Source organism: Lampris incognitus, chromosome 2 (genome assembly GCF_029633865.1).
Source record: "Lampris incognitus isolate fLamInc1 chromosome 2, fLamInc1.hap2, whole genome shotgun sequence".
NCBI classification, from domain to species: Eukaryota; Metazoa; Chordata; class Actinopteri; order Lampriformes; family Lampridae; genus Lampris; species Lampris incognitus.
In genome coordinates, this window is record NC_079212.1 from 29200236 (window position 1) to 29212493 (window position 12258).

General features: G+C 45.1%; 1 protein-coding gene across 1 annotated transcript in view; it reads right to left on the reverse strand.

The window, feature by feature from the left end:
• si:dkey-178k16.1 (band 4.1-like protein 1) overlaps positions 1–12258 on the reverse strand; it is a 38199-nt gene that overhangs the window by 23319 nt on the left and 2622 nt on the right. Inside the window, exons 3-10 of the mRNA XM_056299184.1 lie at positions 6021–6125; positions 4402–4444; positions 4179–4254; positions 3729–3947; positions 2536–2623; positions 2260–2412; positions 1034–1131; positions 532–707 (exon numbers count right to left, since the gene is read on the reverse strand). Coding sequence (XP_056155159.1) covers positions 532–707; positions 1034–1131; positions 2260–2412; positions 2536–2623; positions 3729–3947; positions 4179–4254; positions 4402–4444; positions 6021–6125 — 958 coding nt within the window. The remainder of the gene's footprint in view (positions 1–531; positions 708–1033; positions 1132–2259; positions 2413–2535; positions 2624–3728; positions 3948–4178; positions 4255–4401; positions 4445–6020; positions 6126–12258) is intronic.

A 12258-nucleotide genomic window follows, 5' to 3' on the forward strand; every position in this document is an offset into this window, starting at 1 on the left:
TTTTTCCTTCTTTCTGGTCTGCACACAGCACACCGGATAGTCATGTGACCGTAGACTGCACACACAATTCGCTGTCTAAACAGAGAGACTGATTGGTCATCTCTTAATTGTGGGCGTAGATATGCAGACTACACACAAACAGATGTTCACACACGCACATTTTGTTTAATTAAATCGCAGCCTTTTGCGGTTATATAATTGCATAGGCTGACATCGCGATTGCGATTAGATTACTTGTGCAGCATTACTTAAGACCTTCAAATACCCCAAAGCTAAATCATGTCTTATTGTATGGCTGAAGGTACTGAAGGAACAGCACTGGCAACTCATTTCAAAGAGATGTCTGAGAGCTGGACTGTTCAAACACCACTGCACTTTCCACAGTGTGCATGTGTGGCATGCTGTAATGGCTGATGACAGCATAAGTGAACGACTCTAAAAACTCGAACTTTCTCAGTCTACGTCATCTTATTTTGGTGGTGGTAAAGTGATTTAAGGTCATGGTAGAAAGAAAGGACTCGGCGTTCTCACCTCCATCTACACTTCGGGGTAGCAGGTACCTCTTGCTAACAGAGCGATCAAACTGAGGGGCAGGCCGGTCGATCAAAGCGCTGGCCTGTCGGGTCTGGGCCTGAGTCCGCCCGCTGTACCGGAACTTGGAGCCGATCACTAGGAAGCCCTTGGGAGGTGGCTCTGGCGATACCAACCTATAGCACGTTCGATTTTTAATAATTGATCCCCATGTGTTTATTTACCGGGCCAGAGCATTCCATAGTGCCAGCTAGTGCTGTATACTAACTGATGAAACGTTAGCAGAGCAGGAAGTTATTATGGATTCAATTCGTGTCGCCATTGTATAATGAGTGTGACTTGAAGGACATCTCCGCAGTGCCGGGTGGCGCTGTGCGGTGGAGCATGCAGTGTGCCAAGATTAGTGTGCAAAAAAAAAAAAAGTTTGTGAGAGACTGTGTGTGTGTGTGTGTGTGTGTGTGTGTGTGTGTGTGTGTCTCCACATGTGAGTGCCAGTTCCTACCTGAAGAAGGTGTGATGCTCAATGCAGACCTTCCACAGGCGTTTAGAGGCCCGGTGGTTGGGTAGCTTGAAGCCTATGGTGCTCTCAAACTGTTCATACTGGGGGGAGTGATGGAGAGGAGTGGAGGTGGATGGGTGGATGGGGTTGGAGTGGTCCATGGGAAAAGACGGATGAAGGGAAGGAGTGCAGGGAGAGACGGAGGTGGAATGTGATGGATTGAATTGTGTTTACTCTGCGGTGATAAAAAAAAAATTTTTTTTTTTTTTTTTTGCTTACTGGCACTGAAATACATTTTCCTGTCCTCCATTTCTGCCATGTCAGGCTGATTTTCATCTCTAACTGAACTGCAAATGAGCAGGTCATGCGCTCACTCCATCAGATGTTCAGTGGTCTGAAAGGGGGCGTTCTGATCAATAGGTTATTATCAAACTAGCGTGTCTGGCGGCTTCCGAGACAAGAGTACATCAAACGTACGTTAAAAGGAGCTTTTTCCTCACACGAATTCTCGGCGGACATGTTAGAATAAGATCCCCTCAAGACACACCGATGACACTGTTTGAGGAAATGTGAACTGACAAATGACTTGATTGGACCTGTAAAAAAAAAAAGCTGCAGGCACAGAATGCCCTGTCCGTTCACTATGAATATGTCAGTGTCGGTGTGAAAGTGCTCGAACAGGCTGGAGCCACCCTGAAAGCCAGAGAATGGCGAGAGAAAAACCTCGGCAATGCAAAATCAATTTAGGAGTACAGAGCCAGAACAAGCATAACGTGTCACTACCCCTCGCATGAGAAAACTCTTGATGAAAGCAAATCTTTATGGCCAGCCAACCACCAAAAAATAAAACACAACCCGTCACACTAATCTTCAAAAATACACAGCCACAGATAATGTTTGGGAAGATACGCATATACATTGTCACTTATCACATATTTTTGTAGATAAAACTCAAGACGCAACACTTGCCTCTGAACTGTGAAATAATTTATTTTTGCTTGCTTGGAAAGAGTCTTGACGGAGATGATGTAAATCCCACTATTATGAGAAAGCTGGCTCCTAACCACATCATGATTCATGATATATTACACTCTTTCTCAGCGTTGCGAGAATGTGTGTCATGAGCTGTGCTAGTAGTGCGGCTTTGCTAGCAAGATCTGAGCGGTTAGCCGCTGCATCTGCGAGTCAAGCACGATACAGCAGAAAAGATCATGGGACTGTGCATCTACCTCTCCTGGACGGATCTTAATGTAGAAGTTGCTCCTCTTGTAGGAGATTTTGAGGATCTTGGGCCAGGCGAATCGGTTGATCCTGAGACGGTCTCGGTAGATAAGCAGCCCGTTGGCACTCACACCCAGCATGATGTCAATGCCCTCTGAGTCCTAGCAGGGACAGGAATAGGGCATCACAGCAGGCTAAAAACATATAATTTGAACAAGACTGCGTAGATGCATTAAAAAAAAAGAGTCTGGGAGCACCATTGACGTTGGTGGCTATCTTTGCACCTTGGCGTGATGCAGGTCCACTCCGTACATGGACAGCTTCTTGGCATTTTCTAGAAAGTTCACCTCCGCCTCTGCTGGACTCATGCCCCTAGGGTTCAAACAGTACACGTGATCGCATCCATCACATCTTTGTCATGTTTGTTCATCACATGAATTGACAATAAGGGATATTGGCCCAATTGATAAATGATACACACACACACACACACACATATATCCATCCATCCATTATCTTGACCGCTTATCCTGCTCTCAGGTACGCGGGGACGCTGGAGACTATTCCAGCACTCACTGGGCGGCAGGTAGGGAGACACCCTGGACAGGCTGCCAGGCCACCACAAGGCCGACACACACACACACACAAACACACACACACCCATTCATTCCTAGGGACAATTTTAGTATGACCGATTCACCTGATTTACATGTCTTTGGACTGTGGGAGGAAACCGGAGCCCCCGGAGGAAACCAACACAGACATGGGGAGAACATCCAAACTCCACACAGGACGACCCGAGATGACCCACCAAGATTGGACTACCCTGGGGCTCAAACCCAGGACCTTCTTGCTATGAGGCTACCGCGCTAACCACGGCACCACCATGCCGCCCATATATATATATATATATATATATATATATATATATATATATATATATATATATATATATATATATATATATTTATTTATATAAAACAACTCATAATCAACACCCTCTCGTTAATTTTTCTTTTCTTTTCTTCCCAATTGTATCCGGCTAGTGACCCCACTCTTCCGAGCTGTCCCGGTTGCTGCTCCGCCTCTGCAGATCCGGGGAGGGCTGCAGACTACCACATCCCTCCTCTGATACATGTGGAGTCGCCAGCCGCTTATTTCACCTGACAGTGAGGAGTTTCGCCAGGGGGACATAGCACATGGGAGGATCACGCTATTCCCCCAAGTTCCCCCTTCCCACCGAACAAGCACCCCGACCGACCAGAGGAGGCACTAGTGCAGCGACCAGGACACACACCCACATCCGGCTTTCCACCCACAGACACAGCCAGTTGTGTCTGTAGGGACACCTGATCAAGTCGGAGGTAACACGGGGATTCAAACCGGGATCCCTGTGTTGGTAGGCAATGGAATAGACCACTATGCTACCCGGATTCCCCACCCTCACATTAATTTAACTACACCCTGTCCTGTGGACCTGTAGTTGCGGTGCAGCTCCATCACCCTCTCCTCCAGCTCTCGTGTCTGGTTGGGAGCGAAGCGGAAGTCGCTGACATAGTCTGGGCCGTGCTCCTCAGGCTCATAGTCCCCCAGTTCAGCCTGGACTGTGTAGGAGCCCAGCAGCGCATGGGTGACGAAGGAACAGGGCAGACGACCTGATAGGATGTCATCCCTCAGCTGCAGGCACAGGTAGTACCTGGACAAGCACAGTCGATGGAAATGAGTACACATGCTTGTCATATAGCTGTATCTGTATTAATATCTACATATGTATAGATATAGATACTTTCATTCCTTCCGTCCTTCTCTATCACCCATTAGATACAGATATATACTACTTCTAAAGTGGTGTAGCATAGACATTATGTTGTTTTGCTCTTAATATTTTTGTTTGAAAAAGTTACCATGTAATTTGACTTGGACTTACCTGGTGATGTCTTCAATAAGTATGGAGGGGTCTGGGGGATAAAACTTTACCGAAAACCCAAAGCACCAGGAGCCAACTGTAGAGAAACCCACAAAAAATGCACAGTCACACAGTTTTTATAGAGTAGTACACATTTGCTTAAATGTGTGTGCGGTTTGGCTAGATTGTGTGTGTGTGTGTGTGTGTGTGTGTGTGTGTGTGTGTGTGTGGCTGCTGCACTTACCCCGAATTTGCTTCTTAATCTCTTTGGAGGGATCCAACCAATTCTGATAAAAGAGAAGAAAAAAAAAGCCCTTCTTGAGAAAATCTACCTGAGCAAAACCCGCTACAGTCCCCTGTTTAAAAGCCCCTTAAAGAGCCGTACCTCACTGGCTGTGCTCTTTCTTCTTCACATCTACTTTCCCCATTTATAGCCCCAATGTATTCAAACCACAAGAGGAGCGATCAGCGGTTCTATAAGCAGAGGGTGACGTTGATATTCTGGGAATAAACGCCAGCTGAATCCAGCTTGCTCGGCTTAATGTCACTTGCACCCACCGAGGACAGCCATCATTGTGCTCTACGGACCCCGTGTGGCACTACTAAAAGGCCATTCCCCCAATCACACTGCAAAGGTTAAAGGCCCTCTGTGCCACTCTGATGCTGCACCCATCAATGTTAAAAAGGGCAAATGGGGTCTTACTAATTGATAACACCTACTTGGAAGTCTCAGCAAGTCTTGTTCTCTCTGCAACTTGAACAAAAGTCATTATCAGTAAATGGATCTCTAACGCTTACATCTGTACCTGGCTAGTACTCTCACAGGGCCTTAAGTGCACACACACACACACACACACACACACACACACACACACACACACACACACACACACACACACAGTGTGTGTGTGTGTGTGTGTCCAAAAAAACAGATGGGCTGGGCCAACAAGTGGCCTGCTGGGAGTGAAAAAACAGGCACTCGCTACGTTTTGAAGTACATAAAAATCTTTACTGTACTTTACTTTCAAGGCACATAATTTTGATCCTCGAGAAACAAGATCGCGTGGCTCAACACAGTAATTGAATATTCAAAAGCATCATTAAAATATATTCTCAGAAAAAACTCTCTAAAACAAAATAAATAAATGAATTTTTTGACAATTAATATCAAGCTTTTCTCAGTTTCTAAGGATTCATGTAGCAGCAGTACAGTTCCTCTACCAGTTGAAATTGAATCATAAATCAGCTGTGCACACATATCGCAGGGGCATATGCTAATAGGGGGATTAAAAATGGTTGCTAGTAAATATTTCAATTACTGTGCAACATCAGGAACAAATAAACAATTTAAAACGTGTTGATAAAATGTAAATGACGACCAGTAACTGCTTCTCAGTTGCCCCACCTCGCGACGCTAACCACTTACAAATGGAGGCAAACATGGAATATACTTTTGGCTGTAGGTTTGGTTGTGGGTATATAAGCTCTCATCTGTAAGTCATGTGCATTCATGGTGATGTGAAAATGTACTTGGCAAAAAATCAGATTCTGATTCATTACAGCAAATACTAATGTCAACTAGTATATAGCCATAACCCTAAGTGAACCGTGTGTGTGTGTGTGTGTGTGTGTGTGTGTGTGTGTGTGTGTGTGTGTGTGTGTGTACAGTACCAGGATATGAAGAACAGGGAGGTAATTCAGGGTTGAGACAGGAAGACATTAACTTTACTTTTATTACCTTTTCTTTGTGTGGGCCTGACCTTGGTGTTTTATGTAGTGTTGTGGTGAACCGGCCAGATTAACATGTTTGGTATTTATGCGTGTGTGTGTGTGTTTGTGTGTGTATGTGTGTGTGAGTCTGACCTTGGTGTTGTCTGAGTCCTGGAACATTAAGCCAAAGTAGTCCCTCTCCAGCAGGTTCAGATGGCCACACACCATGTCCAGCAGGGTTTGGCCCTTAGCAAATTTCTGTCACACACACACACACACACACACACACACACACACACACACACACACACACACACACACACACACACACACACACACACACACACACATCCAAGCACATAGACACACAAACATACAAACAGACAACAGGTAGAAGGGTGGCAATATGAAGGTGTGCTTGCACATATACAAACATAATGTCATCAAGCTGCAGAGACAGAAAGAAAAGGGGGGGGGGTGCAACAGCGAAGGCTAATAAAGACTTTGTGAACATGAATTTTCTAATACAGCTTGACGGACTGCTCACTTTGTGTTTAAGATTACATTCAGTATGGACTTGTGTATTTAGTGGTAAAAGAAAACACCGGCTAGATCACTTCATTCATAGTTAGTTTCTCGTCACCTTAAGAAACACAACAAATGATAAAAAAAAACACCTACAAAGGAGCCTTGCTCTGGTTGGCTCCTACTGACAAGTAGGAGGAGCTTCTTATGATATGCCTATATAAGGGGAAGAATAGAGTTTTACATCCCTGGTGTTTCATAGGGCCACACCTATTTTCTATCTAGCCCTGCAGGGCTGAAAATGAGGGCTCTGTGGGTTGCACAGGCGGCCTTGGCAAATGCTATTTCCACATGCACACACACACACACACACACACACACACACACACCATACCCATCTCCCAGGGAAACCTGGCTCCTATGGCGACAAAGCAACCAAGCAGCTGTTACCATGGAAACAGGAGTAATAGGTCCCTTCTGTGTGCTTCTCTCATGTTCTCTTTCTCTTCCCTTCCTTCGCTCTCTAGATACTACAGGGTCACAAAGCTTTGTTCAACTCTTGTAATGGAAAGCCAGCAGTATAAATGCCATACCCTTTAAACATTCATGAAATGGTAATTAATTATCCATTAAGCGCAACTCATGACTTAATCAAATCAACAGCAGTCTAGACACTTCTAAAGTATCATACAGCTCACAATGGTACAAAGCATTCAGAGTTCAACGACGATTAACAGGCAAAGGCTGCTGCCTGAGATTTTTTTGGGGCAAGCCAAGCATATATTCGATTTTCCAACAAAATGAAATTGTAACACACATTTCAAGTGGTCCCCCAAGCGTGGCAACCAATTCAGGGTCTTTTGATGAGATTTTGTTGTTGCTCCAATTGGCTCCAATCACATTTTCTGCCACCAGTTCTATGGGCTTATTGAGTTATCTGCCATTTGGCGTAATGCTAAAAATCATTTTTTTCTGAATGCCTCAGCCATGTAAACAAGATGAAGAGAGGCAGTATGCATATTTGTATGGGTTAATAGTTTACCACTGAGGTTGCAGATCTGTTGAAATCCGATGCCATAAGAAATCTAAATGGATGGATAGCACTGTGGAATTGTGCCGAGTCAACGACAGAGAGGTAATAAACTTAGCCTGTGCAGTTGGAGGTCATCCTGAAATTCATATTGCTAAGCTTTTTACAGCTCTTACTCAGCAAAGCACAGGTACTTTAACAAAAGTAGGGATTCTAAGGTTCCTGATCATATCAAATATATCATGCTAGTGAATAATAAACTATTACGGCAAGACATTTTACCAATGATTAAATGGCCCTGCAATATACACTCACCGGCCACTTTATTAGGCACACCTGTCCAACTGCTCGTTAACGCAAATTTCTAATCAGCCAATCACATGGCAGCAACTCAATGCATTTAGGCATGTAGACATGGTCAAGACGATCTGCTACAGTTCAAACCGAGCATCAGAATGGGGAAGAAAGGTGATTTAAGTGACTTTGAACGTGGCATGGTTGTTGGTGCCAGACGGGCTGGTCTGAGTATTTCAGAAACTGCTGATCTACTGGGATTTTCACGCACAACCATCTCTAGGGTTTACAGAGAATGGTCCGAAAAAGAGAAAATATCCAGTGAGCGGCAGTTCTGTGGGCGAAAATGCCTTGTTGATGCCAGAGGTCAGAGGAGAATGGCCAGACTGGTTCGAGCTGATAGAAAGGCAACAGTAACTCAAATAACCACTCATTACAACCGAGGTATGCAGAAGAGCATCTCTGAACGCACAACTCGTCGAACCTTGAGGCAGATGGGCTACAGCAGCAGAAGACCACACCGGGTGCCACTCCTGTCAGCTAAGAACAGGAAACTGAGGCTACAATTCGCACAGGCTCACCAAAATTGGACAATAGAAGATTGGAAAAACGTTGCCTGGTCTGATGAGTCTCGATTTCTGCTGCGACATTCGGATGGTAGGGTCAGAATTTGGCGTCAACAACATGAAAGCATGGATCCATCCTGCCTTGTATCAATGGTTCAGGCTGGTGGTGGTGGTGTAATGGTGTGGGGGATATTTTCTTGGCACACTTTGGGCCCCTTAGTACCAATTGAGCATCGTGTCAACGCCACAGCCTACCTGAGTATTGTTGCTGACCATGTCCATCCCTTTATGACCACAGTGTTCCCATCTTCTGATGGCTACTTCCAGCAGGATAACGCGCCATGTCATAAAGCTCGAATCATCTCAGACTGGTTTCTTGAACATGACACTGAGTTCACTGTACTCAAATGGCCTCCACAGTCACCAGATCTCAATCCAATAGAGCACCTTTGGGATGTGGTGGACCGGGAGATTCGCATCATGGATGTGCAGCCGACAAATCTGCAGCAACTGCGTGATGCTATCATGTCAATATGGACCAAACTCTCTGAGGAATGTTTCCAGTGCCTTGTTGAATCTATGCCACGAAGGATTAAGGCAGTTCTGAAGGCAAAAGGGGGTCCAACCCGGTACTAGCAAGGTGTACCTAATAAAGTGGCCAGTGAGTGTATATATAGTATATAGAAAAACACCGATCAGCCAAAACATTAAAACCACCTGAGGCCACTACCATCAGGGAACACTGTTGCCATGAAGGGGTGTACTGGGTCTGCAACAATGTTTAGGTAGGTGGTATGTGTCAAAGTAACATCCACATGAATGCCAGGACCCAAGGTTTCCCAGCAGAACATTGCCCAGAGCATCACACTGCCTCCACCTGCTTGCCTTCTTCCCATAGTGCATCCTGGTGCCGTCTCTTTCCCAGGTAAATGACACACATGCACCTGGCCAGCCACATGATGTAAAAGAAAATGTGATTCATCAGACCAGGCCACCTTCTTCCATTGCTCCATGGTCCAGTTCTGACACTCACGTGTCCATTGTAGGTGCTTTCGGTGGTGGACAGGGGTCATCAGTGGCGCTCTGACCGGTCTGCGGCTACGCAGCCCCATACGTTGCAAGCTGTGATGCACTGTGTGTTTTGAAACCTGCCTATCATAGCCAGCATTGAGCTACAGTAGCTCTTCTGTGGGATCAGACCAGATGGGCCAGCTTTTGTTCCCCACGTGCATAAATGAGCCTTGGGTGCCCATGTACCTTATCCGATGCCAGGGTCAAAGGATAGGATGTGTTGCTGTAAAGCCCCTTGAGGCAAATTTGTAATTTGTGATATTGGGCTATACAAATGAAATTGACTTGACTTGACTTGACCCTGTTACCGGTTCACCGGTTGTCCTTCCTTGGACCACTTTTGGTAGGTACTGACCACTGCATATTGGCACACCCCATAAGACCTGCCGTTTTGGAGATGCTCTGACCCAGTCATCTAGCCATCACAATTTGGCCCTTGTCAAAGTCACTCAGATCCTTACACTTGTCCATTTTTCCTGCTTCCAACACATGAACTTCAAGAACTGACTTCACTCGCTGCCTAATATATCCCACCCCTTGACATGTGTCACTGTAATCAGATGATCAATATTACTCATTTACCTGTCAGTGGCGTTAATGTTTTGGCTGATCAGTGCATCGATACTGTATCTTAGAAGATACAGAGCCACGTGGTACTATGCCATAGCTCTTATGAAGCACAGTGTTAAGGAAGACTGTCTTTATTATGGAGGACAATAGTTTTACTAGTAGCTGCCCTGTTCATGTGTCCTTAGGAAAGATGTCGAATCTCGAGCAGGTCTCAGCAGTGGTGCTGGTTCTGAAGTGCAATCTTCCTGAAGGGCACATGAAAAAGATCATTTCCACAAAAAAAAAGAAAGAAAAAAAAAGGTACTTTATTATTAAATAAGAAATACAAATCACATTGATTCGATTAAATGACTGTAAATCATTTCACAACTAATGGGACAGGTTTGTCCAAGATGGAAGCTGAATGCGTTGTGTTGTGTTTTTGGTTTTCCAGAAGCATTACATGGCTGGTGTAGATCATTAGAGGTTGCTAAAAGGCAGTGGTAACGGAAACAAAGTAAACAACCCATGCCTCCTCCCCGCGTGCGCTCCCAGATTTCAGCATTCAAACAGCCAGCCACTGCAGCAGCAGAGTGCCTTTGTTGTCGTTTGAAGGCCCTGCGCTCCAAAGACGCACAATCACAGCTCACAGCAAACCACGCAACAAACTCCTAACTACTGAAGACATTCGAAAAAGGCAGATCTCAGTGTGCTCAGTATGCTGAGTGTCTGCTACCTCTCATGATTTCATGATTTTGCATGTCTTGTCTAATATTATTTACATTGATGAACAACAGAGGCATTAAATATACAGTCATCAGGCCCTCTGACCCAATGCTGATTCACTGTTTGGTTGGCTGGTTGATGTGTTTTTTTGTGTCCCCCCCCCTTTTTTTTTTCTCCCCAATTGTACTTGGCCAATTACCCCAATCTTCCAAGCCGTCCCGGTCGCTGCTCCACCCCCTCTGCCGATCCGGGGAGGGCTGCAGACTACCACATGCCTCCTCCGATACATGTGGAGTCACCAGCCGCTTCTTTTTACCTGACAGTGAGGAGTTTCACTAGGGCGTGGGAGGATCACACTATTCCCTCCAGTTCCCCCCACCCTCCGAATAGGCGCCCCGACCGACCAGAGGAGGCGCTAGTGCAGCGACCAGGACACATACCCATATCCGACTTCCCACCCACTGACATGGCCAATTGTGTCTGTAGGGACGCCCAGCCAAGCCGGAGGTAACACGGGGATTTGAACCGGTGATCCCCCTGTTGGTAGGCAACGGAATAGACCGCTACGCTACCCCGGACGCCTTGGTTAATGTGTTTTCACATGTAGCGCTGTATCCTTCGCCAAAGGTCTGTTTCTATCTGCACACTCATGGTACAACAGTTGCAGTTTTGCGTTCCCCTCACTGCTCAAGCAATCACTTCTCCTTTCAAATGTGTAAGAAATGGTTTAGTCAACCAGTTGCTTGAAAGACCCTGAAATCATAAATTACAATATCAACACTTGGTTTGACAATATAATAAGAATAACTTTCAAAAGGGAACTGGTTTTCATATCAATCATATCAAGTCACCTTCATGGATGAATCACCTTCCTTTCTGATGTAGCCTGGAATGTCAAAGCCTGACAATCAAATTCCAGCAGCACATTTCATGATTAATTGCCTTAAAGCATTGCAGAAAGACAGACATGCCATTCCAGTGAGTGGGAAAACCCAAAGGGTAATGTGGTTAACCTCTGTGGGTGCTGGCAGAGCAGAAAAAGTTCAGCCAACCTCAGCCAGTTGGAAATTTTTTTTTTAGTAATTTTGTTTAAAAAAAAAAGAGAGAAGTAGATTCCTCATAAAAACGTTTTTTTTTAAATAAATGAAATATGGCCTCCCTGCCTTATTTCACTCATCGTTTTCCTTTTTAATGATAAGGCTGTGATTGATTATGGATTAAATCAACCCAGATTTATAGTCTCTTGGAATAAGCGAGGCTTGGTTTTGACAAAATAAGGAGAACAACTGTCAACGGTATTGACTGGAGAAGGTTAATGAGTGGTATCACCAATTAAACCGGTTCTAATAAATGTGTGTGTGTGTGTGTGTGTGTGTGTGTGTGTGTGTGTGTGTGTGTGTGTGTGTGTGTGTGTGTGTGTGTGTGTGTGTGCCTGGATAGTTTAGGGTTGAGAACAGTGGGGTGGAGCTGGAGTGCTGGAGTTCTTGTATTAGCAGCGTTGCTTGAGGTGAAGGATTGGACAACATAATTGCACTGTGCTTGGTCAATATCTATAACATTAAGAGCCAAGATCAATAGGAGCACCATGTAGACTGCTTCTCGTTGTTTATATCATCAGACCGCTGCTGCT